General features: G+C 47.7%; 1 protein-coding gene across 5 annotated transcripts in view; it reads right to left on the reverse strand.

Moving 5' to 3' along the window:
• Positions 1-11,017, reverse strand: part of MAN1A1 (mannosidase alpha class 1A member 1) — a 135,965-nt gene extending 124,948 nt beyond the window's left edge. For all 5 annotated transcript variants that reach the window (XR_010308138.1, XR_010308136.1, XR_010308135.1 and 2 more), the window contains exon 1: positions 10,128-11,017. Coding sequence is in view for 1 of the 5 variants with exons in the window: in XM_064170087.1 (XP_064026157.1) it covers positions 10,128-10,736 (609 nt within the window). In the remaining 4 variants the exon portion in view is untranslated. The remainder of the gene's footprint in view (positions 1-10,127) is intronic.
• Between the last annotated feature and the right edge of the window lie 1,335 nt (positions 11,018-12,352).

The raw sequence follows: 12,352 nt of genomic DNA on the forward strand, positions 1-12,352 counted from the left end.
CGCTGCTCTAATGCAGTTCCACTGCAACCTTCTAAAAGCACACACTGACTTGGAATAAATAATTGAAAAAGTGGGTTTATGTTGCCAAGCAATAAGATCACCCCTACACAAGTCAGATGATGTAAAGTTCTGGATAAAGAAGAAAATCAGGTATTCCTTAGTTTCTACTTTATTCAAATAAACAATAGTACTGCCCATAACCTAAGGGTCAGCAATAGCTGTCTTCACATGGGAAGTGCAAAGCTTTTACATTCAAACTGCAATTCTTGTTTCTGCCCAGCATCAGAGAAAGAAGTTGATTCTTCCAAACTGGTTTTTGAGATGTGCACATGAAGCCTTGCAACAGCCAGATGTTCCCCAAGCATCAGCTCACTCGCTGCACACAATCCTTTTGGTTCTTGGCTCAACATTGTCAACCATCTCTTCACATCTTCATGTATTTTATTAGAGATTTGCATTAGAAAAAAAAGAGACCAAGTTTCTCAGAAGCCACACTCCATTCACTTGCTTTATTCCCAAGACAATTTAAAAGTCAAGATACAATATAGTTTCCAAGAGGGAGTGGGAGGACAAATGAAAGTAGATTTTACTCTTGTAGTTACCTTTGCATAAGAAACTGCATCTCTCAGTGTTCCCACAAGGGCTGTGCATGTTTAACAGTTATAAGAATGTAACAGCAGGTTATGTGCTCATCCAATCTGTTTGAAAAGCTTTTAAAATTAGAAGCATCAGAATGAGCAATACCTGTATCTTCATAAACACCAGCTAGAAAATCCAATCAGTTTACTGCAGAGAGTTATAGCAAGTTGTCATATTATTTCATATAAGCATTTCTTGGTTACAACAGAGTTCCAAGTGAAGATTTCAAGAGGCAAGAAAGGCAGACATGAAGTTTTACTACCCTTACTTGCCTTCTTTCAAAACAGCACCTGACCAGTGCATCTGAATTCAAGTATTGCTCAAAAGCCCTACAGCCAGTGACCTCAACATATAACCAGGGAGACAGGTTTAGCCTCCCTCTGTAATAAACACTGTGATTAGCAGCAGTTTAGAGGCAAACCACAGCTGCTACTCCAAACTCCAGGTTTAAGCTGGAGCTGACATGCCCATGGTAGAGACTGCAGTGTGGGCAGGAGTGAAAGCAGCCTTTGACCAGCACACAGCAACTGGTTCAGTGGGGAACAACCAAACAGGACCCAGGTCATCAAGCTCTGCTCTTAAACCTTCATCTAATCCTGTGCCAGACTCCCCTCACCTCTGGAAAATCAAACTGCTTCCTCACAATGGTAAAGTCCTCTGGACTCTGCAGGTGAGGCTGATGAGCAGTGCAGTACAACAGCACCTTAACCACAACTCTGTATAAGGTTTCATTTCAACTGGTTTGGGCAAGCACAAGCTTTGCTACTCTCACCAAGTTTTCATGGCAGACTTGCAGACTTGATTACAAAGAGTCATGAAAAACAAATGCTCTTAGAAGTGTGCACACATTCTTGATACCACATGCTGAAAAAAAAACAAACAAACCAAAAACCCCCAAAAAATCCTAAGCAAAACCAAAACCAAACAAGTCAAACCAAACCACAAAAAACCCAAACCTCAAAACTCTCAAAGAAGGAAAACTCAAACACATTTCATGCATAAAGGAGATTTTCATGCAGAAGGATAAACCAGCATATTATCTGCTGCTGTTTAATTTATAGGACTACCTAAACAATTATTTTCTTCGTTTGTAAAATGACAGTTCTAGACATAACTTAGAAATTGACTCCCAAATGCTTCCAATATGAATGTCTAAAACATACTTTACAGAGAGGCACATCTTAACAGTTGATTGGATCAAAAAAAAAGCAGACAATGAGTGTTACATCCTCTCTGTACCACATCGGGTAGCAGTTTATTGCCAGAGAAGTGCTGCACCATTAGCAAACACTGAATTGAACACACTTCCCTGAAGTCTTGCTCTTATTCTGACAAATAAGTTGAGAAAGCAAATTTACTATTTGTAAACAAAAGAAGTACTTCTAAGATGTCCTACTGAAGACGAAAACCACAAAAATCAACATCTGTGCTGTCTCCCAAGCCAAAAAAAACAACCAACCAAATAGCAAGCTAAGTAGTATGTTTGAGATAGCTTCAGGAACAAGTCTGTCCATCCAAGAGTCACAAGTACTTCTGTAATGATGTTTACTTTCCACAAGAAGTGCTGTCTCCTGTCTGTCCATGATTTCCTCCTCATAATCCTGTGCTTTCATTAACATTCGGTGAAGCTATGAAAGCCTGGCTGCCTACCACTGTTACTTTCTTCCTGAATGAGGTAAGGCATTTTTTGGCCTTAATGGTAGATTTTAAACAGGTGGGGTTTTTTTTTCTGCTTCAGTTTGCCCACAGCACAGAACTATAGCCTTAAGCAACTGTACTCACCAGCATTACGATTTACTCCTTCTCTTCATACTGAACCGCTGCCATAAGCTGCTACACTAACACTGAGTAAGAAATCATCACTATGAGGATACGACTTCTGCCAAAAGGCAGAAGACATTCCATCTGAAGCTTTACCTCATGTCTTTACATCACCTTATTTAGCTTCAACGGAAAGAGCCTTGTGGGTTTGGAATTTACATTTTGCCTTTACATGAAATGTGCACATGGGTTCTCAGTTAAAGAATGTGCTTGGTGTTTTTGTGAAAGCCAGATGTTTTCCACTCAGCTTAAACCCTTTTCCTTTCCCCTCCCCAATTCTGGGGATTCAGTCATACAGGGCATTCAGTTAGCTCTGGGAAATTTACCTGTTGAGAACGTTGACTAAATCTTCACATATGAAAATTAAATACTATTATAGAATCATAGAATTGCCAGGGCTGGAAAGAACCTCAAGGATCGTCCAGTGCCAACCCTCCTGCCACAGGCAAGGGCACCTCACACTAGATCAGACTGCTCAGAGCCACACCAGCCTGGCCTTAAACACCTCCAGGGATGAGGCTTCCACCACCTCCCTGGGCAACCTGTTCCAGGGTCTCACCACCCTCATGGTGAAGAACTTCTTCCTAACATCCAATCTGAATCTACCCATTTCAAGTTTTGCTCCATTCCCCCTAGTCCTATCACTACCTAAGAGCCTAAAAAAGTCCCTCCCCAGCTCTCCTGTAGGCCCCTTTAGATACTGAAAGGCCACAATAAGGTCTCCTCAGAGCCTTCTCTCCTCCAGACTGAGCAGCCCTAACTCTGTCTTCATAGGAGGGGAGCTCCAGTCCTCTGGTCAGCCTCATGGCCCATCTCTGGATACGTTCCAGCATGTCCAGACTTTTCCTGTAACAGAGGTTCCAGAACTGGATGCAGTACTCCAGGCAGGGTCTAACCACAGTAGAGAGGGAAAATCACCTCCCTCAAGTTGCTGGCCACACTTCACTTAATGCAGTCCAGGATGTGGTTAGCTTTATGGGCTGCATGTGCCACTGCTGGCATATGTTGAGCTTCTCATCCACCAGCACTCCCAAGTGCTCCTCTCCACAGGGCTGCTCTCAAGCCAGTTACTGCCCAAGTCTTTGCAGCTCACAGAAAACAGATGAAAGGCTGGGAGAACATCCTACTGCAGTCAACACAATGAGATGTCCCTCCATCTCACAACCAGCATTCAAATCAGGCAGGCATTTGCCTGTGTGACAGAACCTTCAAGTCATTTGACTGAAAAGAGGCTGCCAGGTAATCCATTTTCTAAACAAACAAACAACAAAGGAAAAAACACCACCAGTAACAAAAAACCCAAACAAATAAACAGGGGGAGGAAAGGTAGCTGAGTCAATGCACCTCAAACAATATTCTCTCCTAAAAACATCCAGAAGAAAGAGTACTAATTTGCAAAGGCATAGCCTATTTCATGTCTTGTGGACAAAAAGGTGCCTCAGTCCCATTCCCCTCCATGTCGTCTTCCTTTCAAACTCATTGACTTAGTGAGGCTCCACTACTTCTACTGTAGATCACTTTGGCTCCCTACACCACCAGGGCATGAACAAGGCAAAGTAGGCACAACTTTCTGTCTGTTTGGAAGGCTGAAATGGCTCTGCATGGGATCTGCCAAGTGACACAACCAAGATGTTGCTTAACAGAGTCACTGAATCATACTCTTTGTAATTCAGATGAAGCTGCTCTGCATTCTGTAGTGCCATTATCCCTATGCAAACTATTTAACTTACTGGGTTTTTTTTTCACATCATAAATGCCATAAAGCAAGTTCCATCACATCCAGCTGCCACTTTGCAAGAGCACAAATCGCCCAACAAATGCCAGGGGAAGGTCTACAAGCCCTGTGAGGATGCCCTTAATTGATGGGTCCAAGTACCTACCTACCTACCCATCATATTTGATTCCCTGTATTCAGGCACTTAGTTCACCTTCTTGGTGTCTTTTATAAACCAAAAAAGAGGCAAGAACTACAATAAAGAATATCTATCAGGAAGGATGGGGCACTGCAAAACACTCAAAAAGAACTGTTAGATAAAAAAATAATAGGGATTGCACAGAGGTACATAAAGCTTTCAGGGAAAGGAAAAAGATCACGAGATTCGTTTTAAACTTGTTCGACAAACTGCATGATGGCTACAAGATGTTAGCACTAAGGTCATAAAGCACTCAAAGGAACCCTCTTTCAAAACACATTGCATCATCAGCACACTGCTTACTCATTACACATAAACTCCTTTCCTTTCAGTGAACTTTTTCTTAAAGAAATGTATCATCAAGGAACATGGCTTTTTCTGCTTGAAACTCAAACCACTCAATACTTCCACAGCTGCATTTTAACTCCTTCCTCTCTCCTCCTATAAAGGGCCCCACAACCTCTCTCCCAGTAAAAGCACTCTGAATGTTAATATGCACTAGCTGGGACTTCAGTCATTCCTGCCACTGTGTTTCTTTCCCCTTCTCCAGCTCTAAGAACAGGGAGTGGGAGGTAAGAGTCTCCTGAAGCACAGCACTTCAACCTGCTACAGAAAGTTATTACAGCAGATTGAACCTTTGCTCTGCAAATGTCACGTTGCAGAGATTCAATTTTAACAGAGAAGCTAGGCCAGAAGATAAGATACCAGCTCCTAAAACAAGGCTACTGAAAGAGGTTTCATACCTCTTTTACCCACACAGTACTGTTCCCTCACCACACGCACACAAAACTAGCATCAAGCTGACCATTCTATTAAGGCCATCAACTCACCAACTTGGCATAAAACTATGCAGTTTTTTTGCTCTGGCAATTTGCTGCTGGTTTAGTGAGCTGAAGCAGCTTACAGAGGGCTACAGTGAAACTAACACAAATTACAGCGGGAAAAGGCAGTCACAAGTAGTTAAGAGACTTCCCCTTCTCTTTTAACAGCAGCAAGTATTAGTGAGTTCACTTTGTCTCACAGAAGTCAGCATAAGGAAATAAATCTCCATCTACTCTGGCACTGGATTCCTCACCAGCAGCAGCTCCAGGATACCAGGCAGTAAGAAAACAAGTGGAGGAGGATTGTAGGAAGGCACAAGTAGCCTACCACCCTTCTTCAGTGAAGAGTCACCTCCTATAATTTTGCCATCACTTCTTGTTAGCAGAGAGTTCTGATTACACCCAAGTGCTGCTCTATCAAGCGCCTATTTGATCTCCGATTAGCACTTTGTTTCGCTGCTCTCAAGCTTGCTTTCCTCCAGATACTTCTGGACTTCCCTGCAACATCACTGAGACTTCTTGCTTAGCATAACGACTGACAACTAAACTGCACAGAAGTCACCACAGAAAACAATTAAACAAACAGAATGAATGCTTACCATGAAGGATGCTTCAGAGTTCACACTGCCAATGCAACCTCAATTCTAATCTCTACAGAAAGAGAACAGAAAATAGTCTGCTTTGTTGACTTGCAACTGTGGAGCTCAAAGGACTAGTGCTCAGGAATGACCATAGGATCAGTGAATAAACTTCTCCTCTCCAGGCCTTCCACTACATGACCTGTACAGCTGAAAGTTGTGCAAGTATTTGGAGAACATCATGATCATGCTCTTAGGACATCAATTCCAGTTTACCAAAGAGGCTTTCATCCTGAAAATGTGTCCCAGCAGCTCCCAACAATAACGTCTACAGCTTCCAACCCAGCTACCTTGTACTAGAACAGCACAGCTCCATTAGTATGGTGCTCCATCAAGACCAAGAAGCTTGCTGCTCAGGAAGATTAATTAGCCTGGGCAGAACACCACACTAATGTGATTATATTGCTTCTAGTACCTGAGGTACCTCATTCGTCCTTTCTGCATTGTTTTCTGTTCCTTTCCTCTGAAATGAAGAGTTCGTTTTCTGCTGCTTTCTTAATACCTTTTCTTTTTGAGAGAGGAATTAAACTTATTCAAAGTTATATTTCCCAAATTGAAATACATCACATCTTCTGCCTCCATGGCCTGTCTCCACTATTGCCATCCTTTTCTAATTACTTCTTTTCTTCATATCAAGCTGTCACCTTTTCCAAACTGTACTTGCAAGCCTTCCCTAGATATAAGAAATAATGATGTTCAGCTACAAGCAACAGTGACAAGATCAGAGCCAGGAAGAATTTCTGCTTATTTTAGTGGAATAGAGTCACCACTGCTTTCCACTCTCCCTTTCTAACAGATGGGGGAACAGATATCACAGAAAAGTACTTGCTCAAGAAGGGACACCTCTCAAATCTCAAACCAAGACCTTCTCATTCACAGCCTGGGGCTCCTACCAGGACATCAAAACAGAGACAAATGTGAGGCGTACCAGGTACCCAAATCCTGTCCTAAGTCAAGGAAGCATCAGCAAACACCAGTGGAAATGCCTGAAGAACTCAGGTTCTTACAAAAATTTAAGCCTTCTGGTATGCCCAAAAGCAACTGCGCCACTTTTCTTGCTCTTTCCTGAAGCATTTGGCATGAGGAAGACACGTAGGTAAAGTAGGCAGCATTAGGTCAGTCAGTAAACAGCTGTCACAAGCAACTCACAGTGGATTCTCAAGGGGAAGTACTGGGCAAACCCTTGCAGCCAACGGTACTGCCAGACTCAGTTTGAGTTTGCCTGTAAATCTTGATCAGAAGAGACACCAAGGAATATTACAGACCCCCTTAGTTGATCTTTGGCTCATGTGCCTAACAGGCACACCTGTACACAGCAGTTCCTGTGGCTGTAACGTCATGGGACAGTTAACCATGCAGACCTTGAAAGCAACTGTACTGTTCTAACAGAGTGGAAGGCAGTGACAGCAACAAGATCGCCGCTTCTCCAAGTTTCAACAAGTCCTTACTCTCTCGATAAGCTTCTAGCACTTATTTTTCTAGTTAGGTCACACTGTATTAGTTATACTAAATAAGGGTTCAAGAATCTTTATATTACCATTTTTCCAAGTTTCACTACAACAGTATACCATAGAAAAAAAATTACTAACATTTCCATAGCTAAACTGTTAAGAAATGCAATGAAGTCACAGCATTTTATTGGTTTATGATCACAAACCACATTGTGCTGGCTAGACTTCTAAACATCTCAATTTCAAACTTACTACCTTAAATCAATGGAACATCTCTAAGTTCTCTCCCTTCTCAGCTTTATGTCACCATGTCGATGAGATAGAGCTCTTCCAGGACAGAAATGCAGGGACAAACAACTTCAGGTTTTGACAGTTTTTTTTCACTTTAAAGAAGCCTGCTTCCTTCTGTCAGAATATCCACAGAAAGAGTTTCAAATTTTGAGGTCTAGATCATGCAATGCAGATGCAAATTCCAGCCTCCAAAGAGCACAAACCCTGCAAGGTTCTTCATGAGGAAACTCTAGCATGCAATCATCAGGTAGAAAGAAAGAATATTCAAGAGATAATTGTAGCTCCTGTGCAGGTACAGCAAAGTACAAAAATGCATGCTATAAAAAGTTAAAATTTAAAACTATTTCTAAGAAGACTACAGATTAGAATCCCAACTCTACAGTAAGGTATCAATGTGAAAAAGTAAACAAGAGCTTGCAAAGACAGAGAGAAACGCAACATAAAGGCCAACACACATGACAATGTGAAGCAAATTAACACAGAAAAAGAAAGATTGATTTACAGTCAATGACAACAAAAAAAAAAAGGAAGCATTCTTTAGGAAAGAAAAAATCAACCCAGTCCTGGTATTGCAACAACGCAAGAGCAATTAACTAAACAGGTTAAGGTCGCATACCGAATTGAAAGGAAACTCAAAGAAACAACACACAATATTTTGGAATCATACTAAGATACGAAGGAGAAGTAAAGATCTGGAAACTAAGTGCAGTCTTTCTTTCATCTCCTCTACTTAACACAGCCAAAAATGTGGGGGGTTTTGGGAAGAGATTACTGTTTTGTTGGTGGCTCTTGTGTAGACATGGAAGAAATAAAAAAGACTGATGGAATGGGAAGAAGGTAAAAACAAAACTGCTGAGGTATGTGGGTATGTACACATACCTATCGACACACAAACCCAGAAATACATGGACACAAACACATGTGTATCTCTTTGTAAGAAAAGATAACTCGGACCAGTTGGCACAGAACAGAGCCAGCCAAAGCAGCTGTGTATTTAAGCTCCCCTGTGTACTTAAGTTTTCCCTTCTTTCTCCTGCTTATTTACTTGTTGCAGTCTTCTGTACCACACAATCGTGTACAGTAGGTCTGGAACCTGATTACTTCTAAATACTTCTACATGGCAATTCAAGGTAACTGGAAAGAGAGTTTGCTGATATTTCTAATCATTCTGTATTCCCCAGGGAGGCTGTGTGACTAAAACTCAAGACAGCATAGCCTCTGTAGACTTTCAAGATGTGGTCTGTGCTGTGTGCTCCTGAGAGTTTCTCTCTTCAAAACACTTCTGCATTGGTGTTTACTGCTTATGACTGTTGCAGTTTGCTAACACAGTTAAACCGAGGCAAAGACTCCAGAGCACAGAGCACTTCAGATTTGTGAGAGTTTATTATCTGTTGCTCTGTGTGATGTCAGGGCTCACTTTTCAGACCTCTCCGTAGGAGCATACAATAAAAATAAGCCAGTCCAAATAAGCCTAACAGTGTTTCACAAACAGAGAAATACTCGGTAATTACAGTTTCACTCCTGCCTCCTTTCCATCGTCGCAGAACATGGAACGTGCTCCACCAATTAATTCATAAGCCCTAATCTCTGCAGGCAGCTGAAATTGCCAGTTCGATAAATAAACCAGCCAGTAATGGAGGGAAGCCGAACTGTATTATTAAGGAAATTCTTCTTCTGTCAGAGGACTCTGCCAAGCTCTACTCACGACAGTCTTACCTATGCAGTTTGGGGAATTTTTGTAAGGAAGGACTTTAAGACGGTCCCTGGACCGACCAAGCAGCACAAAGAAACAAGACAGCTGAGGAAATCTGTCAGAACACACCCCGCACCTTACGGGTGGAAGCTACACTGGCCGTATTTTGTCAATTGCCCTCAACTCTTTAGCCAGCCGGTAGCACCAAACCGCGAGAACTCGAGATCGATCGGACATCTCCGAAGCGCTGCGCCCCGCTCGCACCCCGCACTGGAAACGCACCTGCTTAGGCAGCGGAGAGCGCAGGGCCAGTGCCTCGCTGCCAGCACCGGTGCGGCACGGGGAGACTCCTGTTTCCCGCCGGCTCTGCACCCGGGCTGCTAACCGCGCAGTGACAGAGTCCGACCCCGGGATGCTCCTCCGGGTGCATCGTGATGGGTCTCATGGGCGTCGGTTTTCCTCGCCGCTGCCCCACAGCTGCCGCCTGGCCCCCTCGCAACTCGCTGGAGCTTTGCTTCTTCTCCAGGTGTTTGTGCAACAACTGGAGGAGAGCGGTAACGCTGAGGAGTTGCAGGCAGGCACAGCCGGCAGTGTCGGGGTCGCTCCGCGGGCGCGCAAGAGCTCGAGAAACACCGCCAGCTGCCAGCATGCAGCCTCGAGCGACGACACCGACCTGGCGCGGCCGCTGCCGAGGAAGGGAAGCCCTCGGTGTCTACAAAGACACCCTCTGGCAAAGAAGAGAAGGCAGGAGGGCTCAGAGCTCTTCCCTTATCCCGCCACCAGCCCCGACAGCTACCTGTTGCCCAGCACGAGGGTGGCGAGGCGCGTCTTAGGGAGAGAGACCGGCCGTTCCCACTCACCTCTTTGATTTTGGCCCTCTTCTGCCGGACGGCGGGGTCGGCGGGCTCCTGCCCCACAGCTCCGACGGGCTGGCGGAAGAGGCGCTGGGGCAAGCCAGGGGCCCCAGCCTCCTTCCTGCCGCGGGCGTCCTGCAGAAGTTTCTCCTTGTCCTGCCGGATGTCCCTACGGATTTCTTCAGGCTGTTTCTGTAGAGTCTCCTTGGCCTCCCGCAGAGCCCGTTCGTGGTCCGCACGGATCCGCTCCAGGCTGCCCGCCCCGCCCGCTGCCGCCGCCGCCGCTGCCGCCAACCCTGCCACCGGGCCACCCCCAGGCTGCGGAGGGGCGCGAGGCTGCCCGCCGGGCGGCGGTGGCGGCGGCTGCAGGGCAGCCGAGTGGAAGAAGACGCCGCTGAGAAGCTTGGAGGAGTCGGGCAGGAAAAAGATGGCCCCAAAGCAGAGGGTGATGAAGGCGCTGAACACCAGCAGCAACACGAACTTCTCCGTCAACCGGAACGCGCCGGGGCCCGCCGCCTTCCTGCCGCCGCCGCCCGCGCTGCCGCCCGCGGGGCCGCCCAGCGTCCCCGGCCCCGCGGCGTTACCGAAGAGCGGCAGCAGGCTGGCGGCGGGCATGGCCCCCGCGCCGCTTCAGCTGAGCTCAGCGCAGCACGTCCCGCCGCCGCCGCGCAGGGACCGGACCGCACTGCACCGGACCGGACGGCTTTGCTCCGCTGCCCCGCTCCCTGCCTCGGCTAGGTTAGGCTGAGAGGCAGAAAGTTTCCCTGAGCGGATGCAGCAACTTTTCCTCTCTCCACCAGCAGCGCTCAGCGTCTGCGAGGCGGGCGCTGTCAGCTCGAGCCCATGCTGCCGGGCCGCCGCGGCGGGTGTCGCTTCCCGCTCCGCCCGCGCGGAACTGCCGGGCAGCCGGGGGCGGGGCGGGCCGGGGCGGACCGCGGCCGCCGCTGGCCCAATGGTGGGGGAGGCGGGGCGCGGGCGGGGCGGGCCGCGGGTGGCCTCCCGCGCTGCCAAAGCGCCGTGGATTCCAGGGGTTTTACTCCAGAGCGGGGTTTCCCAGGCGTTGTCTGCCCTTCGCAGCTAGTGGGGCGCGGCGGTGGGCACGGCCCGGGGCAGCGGCCGCGGCCGCTTCATCCCTGCGGGCGGCGGCAGCAGCAGCAGCGGTGACGGCGGCGGCGGCAGCGGCCCCGAGCGGGCGGGCGAGCGCGCACCCGCGCGCACACACACACACACGTGCGCGCACACGCGGGCACGCGCGGCGGCACCCGGGAGGGCGGGAGGGGGCGTGCCCTCGCGCCGCTGCACGCGCACCGGCCGGCGCGCACCCTGAGGCGGGAGCTGGCGTACCTGTGGCGGGGGCGCTGCCGCGCTGCCCCCGTCCCCTGGCTCCCCGGGGATCACAGAACCGCTGCCGCGGCGCCCTGCTGCCGGGAAAAGACCCAGCCCTTCCACAGCCCTGCCCTGGTGCCCGCAGCCGCCACTGCTCCGTAGTTCCGTTCTGTTTCTCCGCAGGTAAGAGGAGCATCTTCCTCAAGGAGCCTCTCTGTGGGGATGTGAGAATTCGACTGTTCGTCCACTCTGGCCCACATGAAACAGCAACATGAGTGGCACGGAGAGATGTGGTGGTTGATAGCTGATGGAACGGCTGCATCACGCTCCGCTAGCCTCCTGCCAGGCGGAAAGTTGCCAAAAAAGCCCAAGATCCCCACTGATTTTGTTGTCGGTGTTGCAAAGCAATGCAGTGGGCAGGGTGGGGGACGAGAAGCGGGGAAACCCAGAGAAAGTCTCGGCCACTTGAGGTGGACGAGGGAATCCAGCCAACGCCCAGTCTCCAACACTTTAGGAACACACTCGCAGCCTACCCAGGCGGGTCAGCACCGCAAACACAACGTTCCGTGCGAAATGCTAACAACAGAGCGAGATAGGCTGTTCCCAGAAGTTAGAAAGCTGAGGTTGGTTTGCTCGTGTATTCATGTGACTTTCTTTTGCAAGGAAAACATAGTCGACGGTAGAGGGAAGTGTGTGCTTCAGACAAGGGCAGTGAGGAGGCAGTGCACAAGCTGGAGAGATGCGATTGTCAGAACAGGCTTGGCATGGACCTAATTCTGCTCCCAGTGGGATTAGAGGGAGTTTTACCATCGGCTTAATAGGAATCAAGAGAGACTGCTGCCCAGTACTCTTCTAAATCCCGTTCTTTAGAAGTTAGAATATGTAATAGATTAATTAAAAACAGG

The sequence above is a fragment of the Pogoniulus pusillus genome, chromosome 33 (genome assembly GCF_015220805.1).
Source record: "Pogoniulus pusillus isolate bPogPus1 chromosome 33, bPogPus1.pri, whole genome shotgun sequence".
NCBI lineage: Eukaryota > Metazoa > Chordata > Aves > Piciformes > Lybiidae > Pogoniulus > Pogoniulus pusillus.